Genomic DNA, 19,347 nt, shown 5'->3' with positions numbered 1-19,347 from the left:
GACCTAAATTGTTTACATAGTACAGACATATTATATGGAATACATACATGAACACATCAAAACCAAAAATGCATCAAATAACGCATTTTTTACTATTAATCAACCATCAAAGGCTGCGAGTGTTTACCCCTGAATTCCCCGGACCCATTCAAAGTCTAAATCACAATGGGGTTGACTTTCTCCCCTGGACACTTTTTAGATTCAATATTCAGATTTGCAACGTTGAAACTGCAGTGACACTGATGTATACGGTCATGCATGTAGCCCAGAGCGTTGGTAACCCCTGTCAATCCCCTGGGGATATCCCACTCCGACGCAATGATATCATCAGGGCTCAATTCTGCGTTTTTCCGGAGTGCAAACAAAGAACTCACAATAAACGGGCACCAAAGCCCCACTGATCTATTTGACATTTTAACCCTCTGTGGAGGATTAAGATTGCAATCAGCGTTAATGTTACCCGCGTGGAGTTCAACGTTCTTCTTACGGTTTCTTGGGGCGGACAGGTTGCTGATCTCAGGCGATCTTAACCCAGAAGAGTATCAGTCATTGGCCGTTCGGATTGATAAGGTTGGAACTAGTCGTGTCGATCTTGATAGAACTTCCAAGGCTTGCTACCTGCCACGCTATCAATAACAAACGCGGTGAATTTGAGCTCGGAGCCCTCACTGCCATATGGTGGCACGGATTACGGAATATGGGGTACTATGAGGACTCAACGGAATATGTGGCAAGTGTATCCCTATAATGGGAATGCTTATTTTTTGCCTCAACCAGTAGGTTTCTGACTCAAAAATGAGATAGGGTTGACCAATGAAGACGATGTCATCGATGCCTTGGGCTCATCCTGACGGTTAGAGTGGGGAATTCCCCTGATCTGTTCTACGACGTAGATGATCTGCAAATTGGCTAATGAAGATGGGCCTCTTATAAAGCTTATAGCGGAACCGACACTATGTGCCGGACCCCATCTTATATGGTGGCGCCTTCAGTAGCCACTCAGCGTGAGGATTACTTCTTGGTTGATGAAACAGGACTGGTATTGCTCCATTTTCTATCGCAATCATTTGCCATACGGGGGGCCCCTCTGTCAAAGCACCTGTTAGCTCAGGAGTACGCCCAACAACGTCAACAGACGAGGGATGGGAGTCGCATCAATGCTGATCCCCGGACAACAACTGTGGTATATAACACGAGATATCTTGCTGTGATGTTTGAAGTCTAAGAATCTTCTTCCTTGTCATTCCTTACCACCAAATCATCCTTTAATCTCGGTTTATACCGTCCATTCATTTGTACCAAACGAGTCTTTGAACTTATTCCACTCATTAATCAACAAGATGAAGTCTTTCGCTTTCTCTGCCGCTCTTCTGGCCTCGACTGCTATGGCTTTACCCGCCAACATCCCATCAGGCACCACCGGCTCTTTGCCCTCCGGAGTTCCCTCTTGCCTGCCCTCCGGCGTCATCCCTTCGGGTATCCCTCCACCCGTGGCATCTATGATCCCCACTTGCTCCGGTGCCGCCGCAAGCTCCTCGTTCTCCGCCTTGCCCAATCCTACCGGTGCCGTCTCCCACATGACCGCGGGCTCCGGTCCCGGCCAGGTCCTTTCCATCCTCAACCAGGCTGGAACCTCAAACTTCAAGATGGTGGCGGAGTCTGAGCTCGAGCGCCTGATGAGCAAGCTGCCCCTCAGCGCTCTCGAGAAGCCCGTTGGCCAGGTCGTCCAAACTGCTGAGTCTGTCGACCAGCTCGACACCAAGAGCGGCTCCGGCCTCACCCAGGTCACCGCTGTCCTCGAGAATGGCAACGCTGCCCTCATCGAGCTGACCCAGGGAGTCGTCGATCTCCTCTCCAGCCTCGGCCTTGGTGAGGTTGGCAGCCTGCTCGGCTCCATCGTTGGCGGCCTTGAGTCCATCACCGGCAACATCAAGCGCGATGACCCTCTCCAAAACGTTCTCTCTATCACTGACGTGAACAACCTCGCTGGTGGCAAGGATCTCCTCGTTCAGGTTGAGCCTACCCTCCTCGGTCTCCTCAGTGGTGTCGACCTCTCCACCATTGAGGGCCCCGTCGGTAACGTCGTCGCCATGGCGCCCTCTCTCTCCGAGCTCAAGTCCAAGGTCCCCAAGATCCCCGGTACTGACTTTATTGCTGTCAACACCGAGGACAAGTCTTCCATGCTTTTGGTTAAGGTTGACGGCGCTGTCCAGGGTCTCCTTTCCACTCTTGGCCTCGGCAGCCTCGGCACTGCAGTCGGCTCCATCGTCTCCTCCGTCAAGAGTGCTCTCTCCCAGTAAATAATCTACCCTTTTGAGGGATTGTGATCGTTCTTTTCTACCATTCATAACTTTCATAATGTATATAAAGGGAATATGAGCCCGCGGTTTGCCTTGGGACTAGCACATGCAGCAATGACGAACACAGTGGCCTCCCTTCTACATACTTCTTGGCCGTTATTATGTTCTGTATACTGTATATACCCTCGATGACTATTCAATATATCTGAATCAAGCTAATTAAGCCCAAAGAAAAGGTCCCGCTGTGAGGGTATTCAGAAACCGAACTTATAAAAAAGACTACATAGTGACCATAGTAGCTTACTCAGTGGTGTATTCCACCCCAGTAACTCTCTCCACCCTGATCGTATGGATTTGATGCATCCTTGCACTGAGGGCTATTGTAGTCCTGGACCGTACCCATAGGCCAAATTGGCACGACGCAAATCTCATTCGTCGCACAACCCCGGCACTCCTTCCACGTCGCCCAATCAAGATAAGCAACCAGATTCCGAACAACCTGCACTGCAGACTCAAGATCCTGCTCCTTTCCAGTCTCAACCAAAGCCGAGCAAATTCTGTGAGCAACGCCGTGAACAGCATGTGCCGCAATACCACCACCTTCCGAAGGCAACGGCGGTAAGAACTGAGTCGCACAGCGCTCAATCTCAGCAAGATAATTGCGCTTACTGTAGTCAATAAATGGAGACAGAACACGCTCGATCTCAGACTGCAGGTTCTCAACTGAATCAACGCTACCGGAAGCGAAGTATGACAGCTCCTTGCTGTACCGAGTCACAATCATATCCGTAATCACCTGCCAGTCCTCGCAGACATCAGTAGGATCATGAGTCATGATCAGATTCGTGACATCGGCACGGATGAGAGCGCGCTCATCAGCAGAGAGGTTGGCAAGTCGGGGCAGGGTTGAATTGTCTTGGAAGAGGTCTACATTGTGGGAGAAGGCTGTCACAAAGTGATTGAAGTTCAGCGAAACACGGTTTCCACCGATTCCGTTGTAGCGTGCGGTGATTGCGCGCATCCACCGCGATGAGTCAGGTCCGTTTTCAGGTCCGCCGTGGGGAGGTCCTCCAGGACCACCTGGCCCACCGGGCCCGTGTCGCTTTCCGTCGTCTTCTTTCTTTGGGCCCTGGCCATCGTGTTGCTTGTCAGCGCCCTCTTTATGATGACCATCTCGGTCACCATGTTTACGGTTACCCCTAGGTCCACGTTGTCCCTCAGAGTGCTGCTTGACCTGGGTGATCCGCACGGGAGTTAGGTCGCGCTCGAAGTGGCACAGGATAATCTCAAAGCCAGCTTCCATACGCAGCACACCGTCAATGCGACCTTCCCATTCATTATCGGCCATCTCGCAGGCCAGCCTGGCGCGCTCGCTCTCCCCCCACGCCCACTCAGAGGATCTTCCAACGAGCCGTTGAACAATACCGCATCTTGGGCATCAAGCGTGCCCTTCGATGTCTTGGCAGCAGACATACCATCAAGGTACAGAAGGCGGAGATCCTTGGCTGCAACGTATGTATGCAAATACCCAGCCTCATTCTCGTCAAGTGCCTTCGGCAGGTGGTCACCCGGCGGGCCATGATGTTTCTCATCTGTGTCATGATGTTTCCGCTTCCGCAGCTCCCTATGGCCGCCTTCCTGTTGCTCGGTATCATTATCGTCGGGCGGTAGGTGTGGCGGGGGGCCACGTCTCGGGCGGGCGAAGACCATGGCATGTTCGGGCTCAAACGCCAACCACTCGGTGCCATTCACCGGGCTGGCCGTGGATGTTCCATGGTAGAATTGTGTACCGACGGGAACACCCGCGAGGAAGAACGACACGCCGTTGTGGTGCAGCGACGATCCCCACTGGCGCATTGAGTCTTGGATAACGTTGAAAATGTAATTTTCATTTTTGTTCGGCACATTCGTTGGAGCCGTTGAGAGGGCGTTTGATAAGCCTATCGCCCCGAATAGCGGGAGGAACGGTGGTCGCATTCTGGAAGAGAGATAGCTTTGGTAGAAAATGTGAAAAAGTGGTCTGATTTGGAGATCTTTATCTGATCGTAGATCGGGCTGGGCGAAAAAATCACAGTTCATGTATAAGCCTACAAATATACTAAAGCCGCGTCACCCATTCGTGTCTATCCGCTTTTTGGTAGTTTAGTCCGGCGCTAGGAGATCAGTTATGGCTAGTGGAGATTCGGGCCTGGTAGCCGAGTTGGATGTGAACATAATGATTAGCAGGATTACGCACTACATAGTACACTTGTTTTAATACAGCTAACTCCGGTTTTGGCTTTCATTATTCCCGCCCTAGGTAATTCCCCTAGATAGCGGTTGAAGCCCTTTAAATCCCAAGTCTCCCCATATCTGTTCAAATATTTCGGCATCTTCCGAGATATCTTTGGATGACGTTTGGTGAGGTTACTAACCTGATAATGAGAAGATGGCTGCGTGAAATAGCAAGGGCGGGCTTGTAAGCCTTGGTAATAATGTCGTCTTAGTCAGATATAAAGTGCCCGTTTAAGGGTGGTAAACTCACTAATATTGTTGTAGGGTATCCGTCAAAATCTCAGTTAATCGAAGTAGTTTTGAGATACTCTTATTGGTCGTCCAAAAGATAGGAAAAGAAGAAAAACCTAGCAAGGAAAAAAAAAGTAGGGGAAGGGGTTGTATGAGACTAGAAGGAACCCAGCTTTTATTTTCGCTCAGAGTGAGACTATTTCCTAAATATTTTATACTGGAAGTTTGCGTCAATTAGGAACTGAGCAATACCTGAAGCCAAAATGAAGTAAACTTACCTGAGTGATATTTCATACGTGAGTAACAAAGGAAGGTAGTAAAATCAACGGTTATCTGAATTTAGTGTTGATAAAGTTAGAGGCGCTGGATACTGTTGGGCATGTATCTGCACGCTGGGTGCGTGAACTTTTGATAACTTTATAGATTATCTCTGGGATATGGGGATAAGAGCACGCTTACAAGAAAGAGAGGTGTGGCACCGACGGGCGTTACAACCTGCACTGAACGCTGCGTTCGGACCAAACAAGCCATCGGAAGACGACGATGAAGCAAATTCACTCGTAAATCAAGAAGACTCCGATGACGACCACCATGTTGACGCCGAAGACCACTAAATCACAGAGTCATGGATTCTACGGCTACAAGGTCAATCACGGAAGTGGAATCAAGGGGCGAGAGGAGGAAGGAAATCCGCGGCGGCAATTTCCCCCGTCAACGACGACTGTATTGGAGTCAGCTGTGGTTGAGCTTCATGAGCTCATGTCAAGGGATATTGACCGAGAGAACCAGGTCTAAGTTCACGAAAGAATGAGATGTGGTTAGTTGAGTGCAGAATCTATGGGAAATTTGAGAATAGAACAAATCTTCATATCATGGGTCCCACTCTCCCCACACCTGCTCAAAGGTTTCTGCATCTTCCTGTTCTTCAATCTGTAGGGTTGTAAACTCCTCCTGCAAAGCACCCACCCGGCGTAAAATTGAGCCGAGAATATCGCATAAGCTTGCCAGGCTAGTTGTGACTCGGGGGAGTGCTCGCATATTCCAGTAACCCACGGTGTAAAATGTTGATTCTTGCAGCGGACGGATGCGTCGCGCAAAACGCTGAATGTATCGGTCATGAAAGTCCATCAGGACCTCCCATTGAGAATTGTCAAATGAGCGTATTTGTGATTCGGACATGGCTATATTTCACTAGCTTGGGCGACCGGAGATATTTTGAAGTGGCGTGGCGTTGAGTGCACTTGCTCACCTAAGAACAAAAAGTTGGCCGCATGAAATTGCGAAATAGCGATAGCGAGTGTGAAAACATTGGGGACAAGAACTTTCCGTTCACTTATGTTGTAACTACTGGCGGGAGAGAAAGAAGAAACCCTGATTCACCATGAAAAAGCAGGGTATTTATACCCTGAAATTGAGCAAACAATCGCTCAGTTTGATAGCAAGCAAGCAATTTACGATGGAATCATTCAAAACGTCATAACCACAAGTGCCCGTTTAACAGATTTTGAGATAAATAGGATTTATTAGAATCGGTCGAGGTTCAACGCTTTTTTGACGCGCGAAGGATTCTACATAGTCTCAGCTGTGTATGACCTTGACCTATCGAGCAAGGTGGAGAGGACTGGATTAAACTGCCTAACGTAAAGATGCGATCGAATGATTGGGAAGCTTGAATTTCATGGAGGTACTCTAACAAATTGTCTCTCCTGCAGCATAGCCGTCTAGGCCCCTTTAAATCACATGAAAGTGTGCTCTTGGAGGCTCGATAGGAGATAGTACATCGATATTTGTTGGATAGAATTATAACAACTCTCTTTCCAGAGGAACCAATCCTAAAACCCCAATGGTTTTCTGAACAAGGCCCGCAGTTGGTTATTCTTTCATATACCATTCGTATGTATCGGTCAGTAGCTAGGGCTATGTAGATAACGTGACAGCAGTGCAAACAAAACATACACTCCATTTATGATGGACTGAGAGAAGTTCAAACAAAGTTGCGGCCTTGATCTTTGTACGATTCCAGGAAATGTGCTTATAGGTCACCACAATAGGATAATAGGTGCCCTGCATACTTAGTAACTCGAATGTCAAAGCAAATTTGGCTAATATTAGGTTTTCTCTGATTAGTATACAAATAGGTAGGAGATCCGTCAATTGCCAAATAAGCATACTCGAGAGGTTCGTAGTGTTAATTCACCATTTCGTGATTCGATAATACCAAAGATAAGCTGAGGACCGGCTATGGGACCTTGAAACTATCAACCCGTATAGGTCAATATCCAAGTAAACTATGGCGTAGTGGTCAACATACAGACGAGCAATGGTTCTTAGGGGTGGGGGGAACTGACTGAGCCACAATTTGACAAAGGTTGGATTGTGAAATTCTGTATGTGCGTACGTCTTTCAAACCCAGGTTGAATGGTTCCCATGTCACACGAAGCGCCAGAAACTGAGTCTTGTTAATACGAGATGCGCTATGTCACTATTTCAATCTAAAATTCGGAGGGTAGAGTGAGCTTTTTTCCAATACATCGGTAACAACATTCAACATTATCTTGACTGATTGAAGACTTAAAGTGGCAATGATACCATACTATGCACTAGGATTTATTCAAATTGACAGTTTCCATTGAATAAAACGTAGTTACTTTACCCAGCTACAGAGCAAGCGGGGGGCAAAAGTACTCGAGACAAGAAAGACGGTGAAAACAAGGGACTGGCACATTCAGGAATAAGCCCAGGACAAGAAGATAGAAGATAAGAAGGGATCGGATCGATCTGAGTTTACTCAGCATGACTTTTGTTGATCAGGGAGACGAGGGTGAGGTCTGTCGGTCATGATTCATCATGTTCAGGATATGCATCATGCTGCGTCTAATTCCCTGGTAAAGTTCACGCTGAGACGCACAAATCTCATTAATGGTTTGCTGCATTGGTTGCTCGTTTGTGATAGTGGCGGTATTGGTGGCAGTCAGTTCATTTCGGAGTCGCTCCAGCTGAGTCCCAAGACGCTGGGCCTGATCACAGAGCTTGACCTGCTCTTGCATGAGCTTTATATGCCCATTCAGAAGCCGGATGTGCTCATTCATGTGCTGAGCGGTTGGCTGAGTGTTGGTTGAAGAGGAAGATTGGGGAGGGTCCATGAGATCAAATCCAGCTGTAGATTGAGTAAGAGTCGGAAGGTTCCGTATGTATTGGCAAAGGTGGTCCCGTTCTGCCCAATGGCAGTTGGCGCAGGCTGAAAGGCCGTCGATCCCGCGAACCGAGACACAGTGAGAGAACTTGCCGATAAGTTCTAGGCACCTCGTGCACTCCAACTCATTTTGATTACCCACCACCTGCATCAATGCTGCTTCCACGCGGGGCAGGCTGTCGTTCATCTGTTTCTGGAACTCCTGGGCGGTCAAATTTATTCCACGCCGCAGGCACGGCTCTCGCTGATTGGACATTGCATTCAAAATGTTCAAATATCTCCCCTGCAGCATCTCGCCCTGTCTGGCCACTCTGAACGGTAGTTTTTGAATATGGACAGCCCATAGCCCAGGTGCTATTAGCATATCATCACCTTGTCCTGGAGGCGGAGGGAGGATGGTTTGTCGGCTCGGCGGTGGACCTCCGGGGCGGGGGCTTTGGTTACTGGTATGAGTGTGTGATCCTCAAAACGCTGACCTGGAATGGGGATCATGTCTTACTTGGTATCTTCCATACTTGTAGTCGTGAAGGTGGATCAAGAGGATGATTGGAGAACAAGTTTCGTCAAAGGAAGGAAAACCGGGTCTTCTGGGTGAGATTGAAGGAGAATGGGAGAAGCTTAATTGCAGCGCTCTAGTTTAGCATCCACATCTGATTGTCCTTCTCGAGGTCTCTTATCTCTTATATGCACACAACAGACCTTATTCAGGGGCTTGCCTATATTAGCTTTGGTCAGCGAAGATTGCTTCCCTAATCCAGCAGTCAGCGATTCATTTTTATTCCCCTACCTCATCTTACAATGAATGGAAGCAAGGTGTCTTACCATGTTGACAGACTACGAAGGGGCATAGTGCTCAGGGTCGCATGCACTCCTTTTTGAGCTAGTCTGAAAGTTTGGGTTAAATTCTGCAACCTGCCGCCAGAATTTCTGCTACGGGTTATGTAGTGGAAGACATACTTTTGTCAAATTGTGAAGTAAAAATGAAGTAAAGGTGAGACAAAAGTGAGAAGAAAGTGAGAGAAGAGTCATAGATCCTTCTCTGGGCTAATTTTGTGTCGGAATGGGACAATGATTTACAACCGTATGAAGAGGTGTAAAAGGGTGGTCTATACTTAGGCCACACTCAGGCATTAAGGCATCAAATGGGTGTAGTTATAACTAGTTACGACCCTGAGCGCTATGCCCCTTCGTAATAGACACCTTTTGTCTCTGACAATGAAAACAATGAATTTCCAATTCCTGGATGCGATTCAATGAGCAATTTTTGATCCGATATGATTATTCTTTAACATTATCAGATGACTTCATTTACAATGGAATAAGGTCTGAAGCCCGATGGAGATGGCACGAATTACCCGTCTCGCAAATGGTGTCGGCAGTTTGAAATCTCGGCAACCAGACTTTCTCCGCAAGATCAGCGTACGCTGTGGGGAAGCTTCGGATTTACGTGATCGAGAACTTGAAGCTGAGAACATAAAAATCTACAATTTCACATCAAGATCCAGGATAAGTTCGTATAAGAAAAAAGCAAAGAGAAAAAGGCAAGGCGGTCTAAATCCCTTAACCTGCACAGCTGCAACATCGATGTACTCCGAACATACATAAGGGATCGAACTCCCAGGATAAAGTCCAAGCAGGGAATGATGAAGTCCCCAGGCGATGCGAGCCCCTCCAACCCCCCTTGACACCGACATGTGGGGAGAATGTGGGAGAGGCGGGAAAGGTTTACTCCGCCATGAAGAAGATGGAAAACATGGCATCTCTCGGGCGCACCGTTGGGGATTTGGTTTAAAGAGATTCCTCGTCCGATTTTGTGCGATTTTTCTTTCGACATATTTGGAATCTTCGTCTTTCTTGTTGTGACAACACCTATTACCTATACATCTTCTCCGCATACCTCCGATACAATGGCGAAAGCACCTCAAGATTTACAAATCGCCATTCTGGGTGCGGGTATGGGCGGTTTGACTTCTGCTCTGGCTCTGGCTCAGCAAGGATTCAAGAATATTGATGTTTATGAAAATGCCAGCGACCTCGGTTTTGTCGGCGCTGGTATTCAATTAGCACCCAACATGGCCCGCGTTTTGGATGGACTCGGTGTCTGGAAGGGTATTGAGGCCGAAGCCGTGAATATTGAAGACACATCGGTGCGAGGTAGGTTATGATTTACCAATCAAACAAATGCGATCTAATATATGGTTTCAGACGGCGCAACGGACACTGAGCACGCATATGTGGATCTACGGTACATTGAAAAGACATATGGATATAAGCACATGGTTGGCCATCGTGCATCACTTGCCAATGGACTATACGATGGCTGCAAACAACACTCCGCAATCAAGTTCCATTTCGGAATCAACGCAGATAACGTGGACTCATTCGGTCCCCGACCATCATTCACAGCTAACCCCCGCGCCGAGGGAGCTACTCCGTTCAAGGTCGAGTGTGATGTACTTCTCGCTGCGGATGGAATTAAGAGTGTCACCCGCGTGGAGATGCTGAAGCGATTGGGTGTCGATGTTGGTGTCAAGGACACCCAACAGGCCGCTTATCGTATCATGATCCACAAGGATCAGATCAAGGACGATCCCGAGCTTTTGGCTCTCATAAACAGCAACCGTGTGACCCGCTGGATTGGTGCAAAGCGTCATATTATTGCCTACGCCGTCTCCAACAACACTATCTACAACCTCTCCACCACTCAGCCCGACACCAACTTCGCAGCCGCCACAAACGCTACCTACACCACCAAAGGCTCCAAGCCTGCCATGATGGGCGTCTTCTCCGACTTCTGCCCCATGGTACAGCGCATGCTAAACTACGTCCCCGAAGGCGAGGTCTGCGAATGGAAGCTGCGCGTGCACGAGCCACTCCCCACTTGGGTTCACGACTCCGTCGCCTTGGTTGGTGATGCTTGCCACCCTACCCTGCCCCACCTGGCTCAAGGTGCTGCCCAGGCGATTGAAGATGGAGCCGTTCTTGGTGCTGTTCTCTCCAAACTCCCCGATACCACCCCCGAGTCTATCAACAAGGCTCTCCGTGTATACGAGAAAGTCCGCAAGAGCCGCGCCGAGGCTTTGGTCGAGATGGCTACCGCTTCTGGTCGTGCCCTGCACTTGGGTGAGGGTGCTGCCAAGGAGGAACGAGACAAGCAGTTCGCTGCCCTCCGCGCCGGCAAGGGTCCGGTGCCTGATAAGTGGGCTGATGCCGATGTGCAGCGTGAGATCTACGGCTTCGATTGCACCAAGGTCGCCGCGGATAATTTCGATGAATACTTCTCGCAAATGTAAGCACTATTTTTTATATTGTATATTTTTTATACGTTTGACACGGCTTTCTTTTGCATATCGGATATTTCCGTTTTTTTGTATACATATGGCCTTCGGACTACACGCCAAAAGAAATGAGACTCTCTATCATGGCACCTCCAACCATCCTTGTCCTTGAAAAGTATGAAGCTAAGCTATTTTATTCGTATAGGGATATTACCCCCCGTCGCTCTAAGCTTGCATAAAAACTGGGCGGTTGTGCTGTACTGTACATAATGAACATAATCAAGCATCGTGAAGCGCGCAGTTCCAACTCCACATCCACGTCATACATAAGCACAATTCTACTCCCACGCTAAGCATTAGCCGTTTCTAATATGTTTAATGCCCAATTTATTCCGAGACTTTCCCGCTATCCTGCAAATGGGATTGGACGATTGAATGTTTACCGTGGAGATAAGCAAAGGAGGGCATCTATTTAAGGTGATGTGGCCCTTTCTCTCAAATGTATCTCTCGTTCAGAGTACTGGCTGTTCCAATTTGTATTGCCTTCACATTCTTGTTAATCTGTCAGCTTGGACCTGCCTCTACGCCTCCTTCGTTCACCATTTCTTCAATCTTCCCCGGGGAATCAACATGTCCTCTGACATAGATTGGTTTCTCCGGCCAACTTATTCGCCGGATCAACTGAACCAATATTTTGACCGGATCAGCTTCCCTCGGAAGTATCGCGAGTCGCCTATAGTTAAGAATGGCCCAAGTATCGACAACCAAGCCGCCTTGTATTTCTTGAAGGCATTACAGCGGTACCAGCTAGCGGCTGTGCCATTTGAAAACCTTGGCCTCCATTAATCAGTCCACCGGAATATCCCCATAGATGCACAGAGTATTTATGCAAAAATTGTGGATGTCAAGTCCAATCGGGGCGGCTACTGCATGGAAAACAATGCCCTGTTCGGGACCGTCTTGCGGAGTTTGGGATACAATGCCATCTCAGTTGGAGGTCGTGTCAACGAAGCCGTACAGCCTATGTCAGCATCGAAGAACTGGAATGGCCCCAAGTACCAAGGATGGTATGAACCCCGTCCTCTCTCATCTCTTCAAACTCAATATTGGATCTGCCTGCCCAGCTAGTCAACAACTAACCATACTATAGGAACCACATGATCAATGTTGTTGCTATTGGCGAGCAGAAGTACCTCGTAGATGTGGGATTCGGCTCCAACGGACCACACCAGCCCATTCCATTAGTGCATGGTTTCACATTCAACAACGTGGGCGAACAGGCCGGGCGGCTGATCTATGAACCGATCACTCAACAAATGCTGAAGAGTCAATCTCTGTGGCAGTATGAGATCAACAACGGTGACGAAACATGGACACCCGCCTACTGCTTCACCGAGGTCGAGTTCCTTCCTGAAGATTTCACAATCATCAACTACTATATGAGTCAAAGCCGGGGGAGCTGGTTCACTTTTCACGTCGTGTGTGTACGCATGCTTCTAGATGATGAGTGTGAGACTATTGTGGGAGACTTGACGCTATTCAATGATACCCTGAAACGGCGTATTGGAGCAACGTCTGAGGTGTTGCAATGCTTTACTTCTGAGGAGGAGCGCATGGTGGCCCTAGAGAAATATTTTAACATACATCTCTCAAGAGCGGATCAAGCAAATATTCGCTTCACTGCCTCGGAGATTTTATAGGTTTGGCTCAAACCAGCCGGGATATTTTGTATTGGTCCCGGGTTTCGGGGTTAGGGCATCCGCTGCATTATCACTGCGGCTGCTGGGTCGCTTCATTTGATAGGTATAGGATAATCGATCGTGATATCGTTCATAATTCTGCTTGTGTATCATATCAATCAAATAATCACTGTATATGTGAAGAGCACGGTCGTATCTTGAGAAATATATATAATGGCAATTAGAACGCAAATAAGCGTTCGATTTGTCTAAAAATTCGGATTTTTCGATTTATCGAACCTGCTCATAGGTAGCATCTTCGAGTACTTGTCAGAATGTCTTTTAGAAAAATTCTTCTCGCCAAAATGTAGTGTCGATGTGTAGTTGAGCCGCAAATTAATTTACGCGATGGCCGATTTTGCCCATCAGCATCGACGCGAGCCGAGTTCACAGGTCCGTCTAACTGAATGCGTTGAAGCAGCGGCATGGTGTTCTTTCCAGATTTCTGATCATTTCAGATAAATGCCTTTTCCGGCAGTATGTCTACAACGTGATTTGTCGATTTCCAGGCTAATGAAACTGGTCACAGACTCCATCACCATTCCGCCTCTCCCGCCGCAACCCATCCACGCGCCGCAGTGGCCCTCAATTCGCCCCCACACCTCGGTTTCTGCTATCACAAAGTGCAACACAGAAGGAAGATGACGATCTTGATGTGATAGATGACGATGGGCCATCTTCAACGCGTAAAGTCGCGCATGATCCACCTGCTACCCCGAGTGCTACCCTCTCACGCCAACCACGCGACGTGATTGAGGACTCTGACGATGGCGCAGATATTTCACATATACGAGTCGGAGGGAGAGATGCAGATGAGCTACCAGATGATGCCATAGACAGTACTCCTCCTGAAGAACCAGAGACTCTGGGCATCCTAGACGCTGAGTTCGACGCACTGTTTGCACCGGTCAGAGATGGGAATAAACGGCGACGTGTGGAGGGAACAACGCCCTTTAATCGAAGCAATCTAAAGCTTGATTCAATACTATCATCACCTGAAACTGCGAACCTTCCAGCCGATCCCATCGACTTGCCCGATAAAAACAGGCAAAGCACTACAGCATGGGAAACGAGTACCCAAAGAACTCCTGCACCAAGTGCACGTCCATTTGCACCAGCCGCACTAACCCAAAGCGATATAAAAACACCGTTCCGCGGTCGTCCTCGGTTTATGCTTTCCTCAATGGCGAAGCCTCCCAGCGGCCAGTCCGGACCCAAATTTAAACCAGACACACCGGGAATATCGCCGCCTGAGAGACGGAAACCGGCTTTTGTTTTGCCTCGCTCCCCGTCGCCGAATCCCGATGCAGAGGATATCCCTGCGCCGTTCTCTCCTTCCTCACGCACACTTCGTCGTCGTGGTCGAAACAGAGCTGGTGTATCCAACTATATCCCTGGCGGAATGGCCGCTGAGGTACGTGGCTGGATCTTGGAGATGGGGACGAAACGTGACCAGTTTCCAAAGGCCCCCGTGGCTCAAGCTCCAAACTCGCAGACGGCAGATGCCTCGCTGGAAAGGCTGAAGATGTATTTCCTAACCGCGCGAGTCATCAATGTCAGCCAGTCAGCTCTGAGCGGCTGTGGCTCTCTCGTCTTTCTTCAAGCAGAAGTGCTTAGTGGAGATCATGTGCAAGGGAAAAATCCCAATGCGACCTTGAATATCATGGTTATGGGACCGTCACGATCTAAATCCGCTGTTCGTCAAAGTCCATCCGATTCTGATGCTGCTATCGAATCCCATTTGCGGAAAGGGGACGTGGTGGGGATTTACAGAGGGCTCAACTGGAGTTTGGAGCTTGGGAATCACTTGTGCGAAAGTCGAACAACTGGTCGGGTTTCTGGCCACATGTCGGAGTCTGGTCCATTTGAAAATGACGAACACTCAGAGACGAAAGAGGACTGGCTCATAGCCATGGAATGGGACCTCGTTGAAACAGTTCTATGAGTGACTGTAATTTATATTGATATAAAGAAAGGTGTATCTTCCTCATTCCATCATAATTCATAGACCTCCATACATGTACCTAATATGGTTCTGTGTATCATGATTGATGATTTATGTCCCGAGAAACTACAAAAAGACCGTTCAATTTGCTGGTGTAAAATATATGGAGCTACATGCGGCGTAAGGTGATCAATTCCCAAACCTCAATCGCCAACATTCCTCAATCCATAGCAGATGCTTTGGGGGTCTTGAACCCGAGCTCGGAATTTTAGTGACTCTTTGTCTACTCCGTTGCTTCGAGGAGATACAAAAAAGCAAGTATCTCCCTATTCAGCGACTCCTTTTCCCAAGTGCCAAAGATTTTGTCTAATCTTTCTGGTGACAATCGCGTAAGAAGACATAGATGAATATATTGGATGGTGAGAAGCTGATCAGACAGGACATTTACCCTGGAATGTTGGCTGGAAACAAACTGTTAGGCCATCAGTTCCTAAACTTCACACATTAGTCAAAATTATTCGCCAGATATTTGCTAGATTTGTACAAAGTGCCACTCAATCCTTCTCGTATTCGAATCAAGCAAACATCTGACATGGTGATTTTGAAGGTTGGAAAAAGGATCGAACATAAACGAATCATGAGCAGCGTAACAACTTGGGTATATTCTATATGCAATTGCAAGATGAATCCAATGCAATCCTTAGTCCGCCACAGCCTTAAGGGCAGCCGCAGCCACATTGCATCCCCACCGAACTAGTTTGAGTTCCTCATCGGACACAATATCAGTCTTCGCGACGACCTTTCGCACAAAATAGATAAGGCCCTTAGCAATGTGTGGTGTTTCCTTGACACGCAGGAAAATTTGCATCAAAGGCCCTTCGTTCTTCTCAGGCTCATCTGGCGTGGAGCTCTTGGACTTCTTCTTCTTCGTCTTGGACTTTTGGGATTGTTGAATGATACTGATGATCAAGACTTCGACAAATGTCTTGGTCTTAGGCTGAAGGTATGCGAAGTTGAGATTCTTCAAAATACTCAGTGTCAAGCTACCGTCCATAATGAGAGTGCAGAACATCTTGGCCAGGTTGACCACGGACTTCATGCTGACACCGTTCTCCTCATCATCTGGATCGAAGTCGTTGTCCTCATCCTCGTCGATATCTCCTCGCTCGCCCATCTTCTTGAACATATTCCAGAGTGCAAACATAAACGACATTTTCATGCGACGACCCTGCTCACCGCACATTCGACGCGCAATCAGGGAATAATATGGGTTGTGGGCCTGTTCCTCCATGGCACAGTGTAGAAGGACACGAGGGATCTCATACTCCTGGGCGCGCTTGAGACGAAGCTTCATGAGCCGAACATGCGCATCTTGGAAGTCGTTGGCAGACATGATGGCAACGAAGATCGACCGACGAACGTCAGTGTTCATGCGGTGGGCTCGGGCAAGAACTCCAAAGTCAGGCTCGGCATCGCTTTCATCATCTGCGACTTCGGGTTGGATCGTTTGTACACCAGCCATTTCTCGCTGTGCTGTTACAAGAGGATCTTCCTTCCAGCTTGCGCCGACCAACCACCACTTGCCCTTCTTGGAGGAGTTGTGGATATCGTCGCGGGAGATGTTAATAGGCTCGGATGCGCGGATCGTCCGAGAGTTGTTCAAAGAACCCAAGATCTTGCGCATTTTGGTGATGTGTTCAGTGGTGATACCTGCACCGGCTGCGGCTGAAGCTTTCGAGCGGTTGTTCTTCAAATCCGTGATTAGGTCAATCATGAACTTTGTTCGAACAGAGAGACGATCCTCGCCAGCCTTTGCGACGGCGGGTTGAATGAGCAATACGATATCCTTGAGTGCAGACGGGTCATCGAGTCGGAGTTGGGGGCCAGAGTCTGTATATATGTTAGAGGGCTAGGAGTTGTGATATGAGTGGAGTATATCACTTACTCCGAATGACCTTGAGCAAGAGTTCGGTGTTTGATTCCGTGATCTCCTGCACGAAAAGACGAACGTAGTCAAACATCAAGGAAGAACCGATGACATGGAAGTTGTAAAGTTGCGAGAGAAGAGAGACCAAGTTCGTAGCTTCTTTTCCTTGGAACTTTCCACGCTCGTCGCCATCAGCATCCAATGTTTCAACGACCGTTTGGATGATCTCCGCGCCAATGTCCATTCCCATGAGCTTATACAATGCCGCAATAAAACCTGCATGCAAAATGAGGAAGGTGTCCTGAAGGGCAGCCCTCTCACAGATCATGCCCATTAGTAGAGTGACCAAAGTAGATGTGACATGCTGGCGGGGGTAATCGCGGTACAGCTTTTCGAACTCGCCAACAATAGAGAGCATATTGGCTTCAGACAGCTTGTTGAGATGTCCCTGGGCCTGGCGCTTGAGACGTGTGAGGGATTCGCTTTCCGAGTCTGAGCGGCCTCGTAATGAAGGTGGAATGTACTTTTGAGCGGTGGGTTCGACTTTCGTGACAGGGGCGATATAAGGATTTTCTTTCTTTTTTGGCTCTTTGCCCTCTGTCTCGTCGAAACCGTCGAAATCACTGCCTTCGGCATCTGAATCATCGCCCCCAAAGATTTCCTCGTCAAGGTCGAGATCCTCGGCGCTATCCATTTCACTGTCATCTTTTTCGAGTTGTTGGGCTTGCAAGGTCTTGGCCTTGAGTCTCTTGTTTCGTAGCCAGTCATCGGCTTCTCGTTTGCGCTTTTTGCTCTCATCCTCTGAGGCATCACCGCCGGCACCACCCAGGTCGCCCAGCAAATCCTCTAGTCCATCCTCCTCAAAGCCCTTTGATAATTTACCTCCTTTCTTGAGGCCAAGCTTTTTCTCCAATGCAGCAATCTCGGCGTCGTCTTGCGCCAACTTAGCCTTAACCGATCCTGGGATGTGGGCCTCAGTTTCTTTGGGTTCTTCCTCGTAGGCATCGTCTTCTGACTCGTCTTCTGACTCGTCATCCGACTCATCATCTTTATCTTCATCCTCATCTTCGTCCTCATCGAGGTCGATTTCTGAGCCGAAACCAAACTCGGATTCAGACTCAGACTCGGAGTCTTGTTGAACCGCTGCTTTCTTCAGGATCGATTTGGGCTTCTTCGTGGCCTCTTTTGTAGATTTAGACTCGGCCTGCGGCGCACTGGGTCCCTCGTCGAGATCCATTTCGTCTGAGTTGAGGTCAATATCCTCGTCCCCAATTTCCTCATCGCTGTCATGCTGAGCCCGCTGTTGAGGCTTTTGCTGAGACCGCTGCTGTGGACGCTCGAAGGTCTTCTTGTTCGGCGGGGCTGCATGTCGGGATTTCTTTTGCGTACGCTCATTTTGGCGGCGTTCTTTGCGCGTGGCAGGTCCGTTCAGGCGACGCTTCTTGTCACCGTAGACATCTCGGATTCCGAGCTCGGATCGGAGATCACGAGGCAAGGCTGTCGTATTATGCCGAGGGCGGGGAGGCATCTTGTTCCTCTGAGATATTTTGTCTGCTCTTTTGAGAGTTCAAATGTCGGTCCTCAATATCAGGTACCCCGGGCGGTCGACAACTTTTTTCACTTTTCTGCCGCCCCAAACCAAAGGCGGAGAGACACCCACAGCGGAGTTTATCCCCCACTGTTAGGTGTTCCCAGCTGTCAATTGCATTGATCATCTGCTCCAGCATTCGGATCTCTTAATTATCGCGCGCCTCACACAAAGGTCTTCAAATATGGCCCCACATTTGGGACACGAGGAGGTAAATATTGATATCGGTCTTACCTGACCGCTATACCTCCGCACATGCGACCACGATCACCAGTTCTAAGCTATATCACTAACACCAATCACCTTTAGTTCTTCAAATCTCTTGCCGAACTGCTCTCCAAAACCTCTCAACAAGTCCACGGCTCGGTAAATCTCACTCAGAAAGCTCTGGTCAATGTGCCCGGTGCCACTACCACAAACTCCCAACCATCTATCCTCATCCGAGCCACTGATGGAAACACCAATACGCCGAACCTCAAGAATGAAAGCAAGGAAACCAGGATTGCAAAGAACAAGTCTCAGAAAGTCAAGCTCTCGACTATCGTCAGTCCTGATGATATTGAGGCGTTTTACGTTCGCTATGCCGAGGTCTGCAAGACAGGAATGTCGGGGTTGAAGAAGAGAGATCGCCGAGCCCGCAAGGCTAAGACCAAGGGTGGAGCTGCTAAGGTCACAAAAGCATAGATTTGCTCTTAGGTCTATTTCCCAGATGGCACCATCGTCTTTGTGTACTCGGCTCGGACCTGACACGCGATGTGTTTGATGGCCTCGTTTTCTCATGCATTAGCTGGCGTTCGATGGTGGTTGTGGCTTCTTGTTCTCAGTTTTTCAATGCGAGCTTCCTACCAAGTGTACATATTCCCCTACGCTTG

The 19,347-nt window shown here is 48.5% G+C and overlaps 9 protein-coding genes across 9 annotated transcripts; 5 read left to right on the top strand and 4 right to left on the bottom strand.

Annotated features, from left to right (window-relative positions):
* Positions 1–1,340: 1,340 nt before the first annotated feature.
* Positions 1,341–2,300, top strand: N7447_008827 (uncharacterized protein; the record flags this gene model as incomplete). Its single annotated transcript, XM_057233089.1, has 1 exon — positions 1,341–2,300. One exon carries the CDS (start codon positions 1,341–1,343, stop codon positions 2,298–2,300), a length of 960 nt encoding a protein of 319 aa, XP_057082631.1.
* Positions 2,301–2,604: 304 nt separating this feature from the next.
* Positions 2,605–4,277, bottom strand: N7447_008826 (uncharacterized protein; the record flags this gene model as incomplete). Its single annotated transcript, XM_057233088.1, has 2 exons — positions 2,605–3,675; positions 3,726–4,277. 2 exons carry the CDS (start codon positions 4,275–4,277, stop codon positions 2,605–2,607), a joined length of 1,623 nt encoding a protein of 540 aa, XP_057082630.1.
* Positions 4,278–5,675: 1,398 nt separating this feature from the next.
* Positions 5,676–5,984, bottom strand: N7447_008825 (uncharacterized protein; the record flags this gene model as incomplete). The annotated part of the gene is made up of 1 exon (XM_057233087.1): positions 5,676–5,984. The coding sequence occupies one exon, from the start codon at positions 5,982–5,984 to the stop codon at positions 5,676–5,678; it is 309 nt and encodes a 102-aa protein (XP_057082629.1).
* Positions 5,985–7,612: 1,628 nt separating this feature from the next.
* Positions 7,613–8,511, bottom strand: N7447_008824 (DUF3716 domain-containing protein; the record flags this gene model as incomplete). The annotated part of the gene is made up of 2 exons (XM_057233086.1): positions 7,613–8,441; positions 8,498–8,511. The coding sequence occupies 2 exons, from the start codon at positions 8,509–8,511 to the stop codon at positions 7,613–7,615; spliced, it is 843 nt and encodes a 280-aa protein (XP_057082628.1).
* Positions 8,512–9,905: 1,394 nt separating this feature from the next.
* Positions 9,906–11,291, top strand: N7447_008823 (putative monooxygenase; the record flags this gene model as incomplete). The annotated part of the gene is made up of 2 exons (XM_057233085.1): positions 9,906–10,152; positions 10,204–11,291. 2 exons carry the CDS (start codon positions 9,906–9,908, stop codon positions 11,289–11,291), a joined length of 1,335 nt encoding a protein of 444 aa, XP_057082627.1.
* A 615-nt stretch (positions 11,292–11,906) lies between these two features.
* N7447_008822 (arylamine N-acetyltransferase family protein) lies at positions 11,907–12,976 on the top strand (the record flags this gene model as incomplete). The annotated part of the gene is made up of 3 exons (XM_057233084.1): positions 11,907–12,092; positions 12,156–12,343; positions 12,427–12,976. 3 exons carry the CDS (start codon positions 11,907–11,909, stop codon positions 12,974–12,976), a joined length of 924 nt encoding a protein of 307 aa, XP_057082626.1.
* Positions 12,977–13,477: 501 nt separating this feature from the next.
* N7447_008821 (uncharacterized protein) lies at positions 13,478–14,960 on the top strand (the record flags this gene model as incomplete). The annotated part of the gene is made up of 2 exons (XM_057233083.1): positions 13,478–13,492; positions 13,545–14,960. The coding sequence occupies 2 exons, from the start codon at positions 13,478–13,480 to the stop codon at positions 14,958–14,960; spliced, it is 1,431 nt and encodes a 476-aa protein (XP_057082625.1).
* A 700-nt stretch (positions 14,961–15,660) lies between these two features.
* Positions 15,661–18,415, bottom strand: N7447_008820 (MIF4G domain-containing protein; the record flags this gene model as incomplete). The annotated part of the gene is made up of 2 exons (XM_057233082.1): positions 15,661–16,850; positions 16,906–18,415. The coding sequence occupies 2 exons, from the start codon at positions 18,413–18,415 to the stop codon at positions 15,661–15,663; spliced, it is 2,700 nt and encodes an 899-aa protein (XP_057082624.1).
* A 244-nt stretch (positions 18,416–18,659) lies between these two features.
* Positions 18,660–19,159, top strand: N7447_008819 (signal recognition particle 14 kDa protein; the record flags this gene model as incomplete). Its single annotated transcript, XM_057233081.1, has 2 exons — positions 18,660–18,686; positions 18,785–19,159. 2 exons carry the CDS (start codon positions 18,660–18,662, stop codon positions 19,157–19,159), a joined length of 402 nt encoding a protein of 133 aa, XP_057082623.1.
* Between the last annotated feature and the right edge of the window lie 188 nt (positions 19,160–19,347).

The sequence above is a fragment of the Penicillium robsamsonii genome, assembly GCF_028829455.1.
Source record: "Penicillium robsamsonii strain IBT 29466 chromosome Unknown utg000005l_segment0_segment0, whole genome shotgun sequence".
Classification (NCBI taxonomy): Eukaryota; Fungi; Ascomycota; class Eurotiomycetes; order Eurotiales; family Aspergillaceae; genus Penicillium; species Penicillium robsamsonii.
The sequence above is the reverse complement of the archived record's forward strand: the minus strand, read 5'-3'. Positions and strand labels throughout refer to the sequence as shown.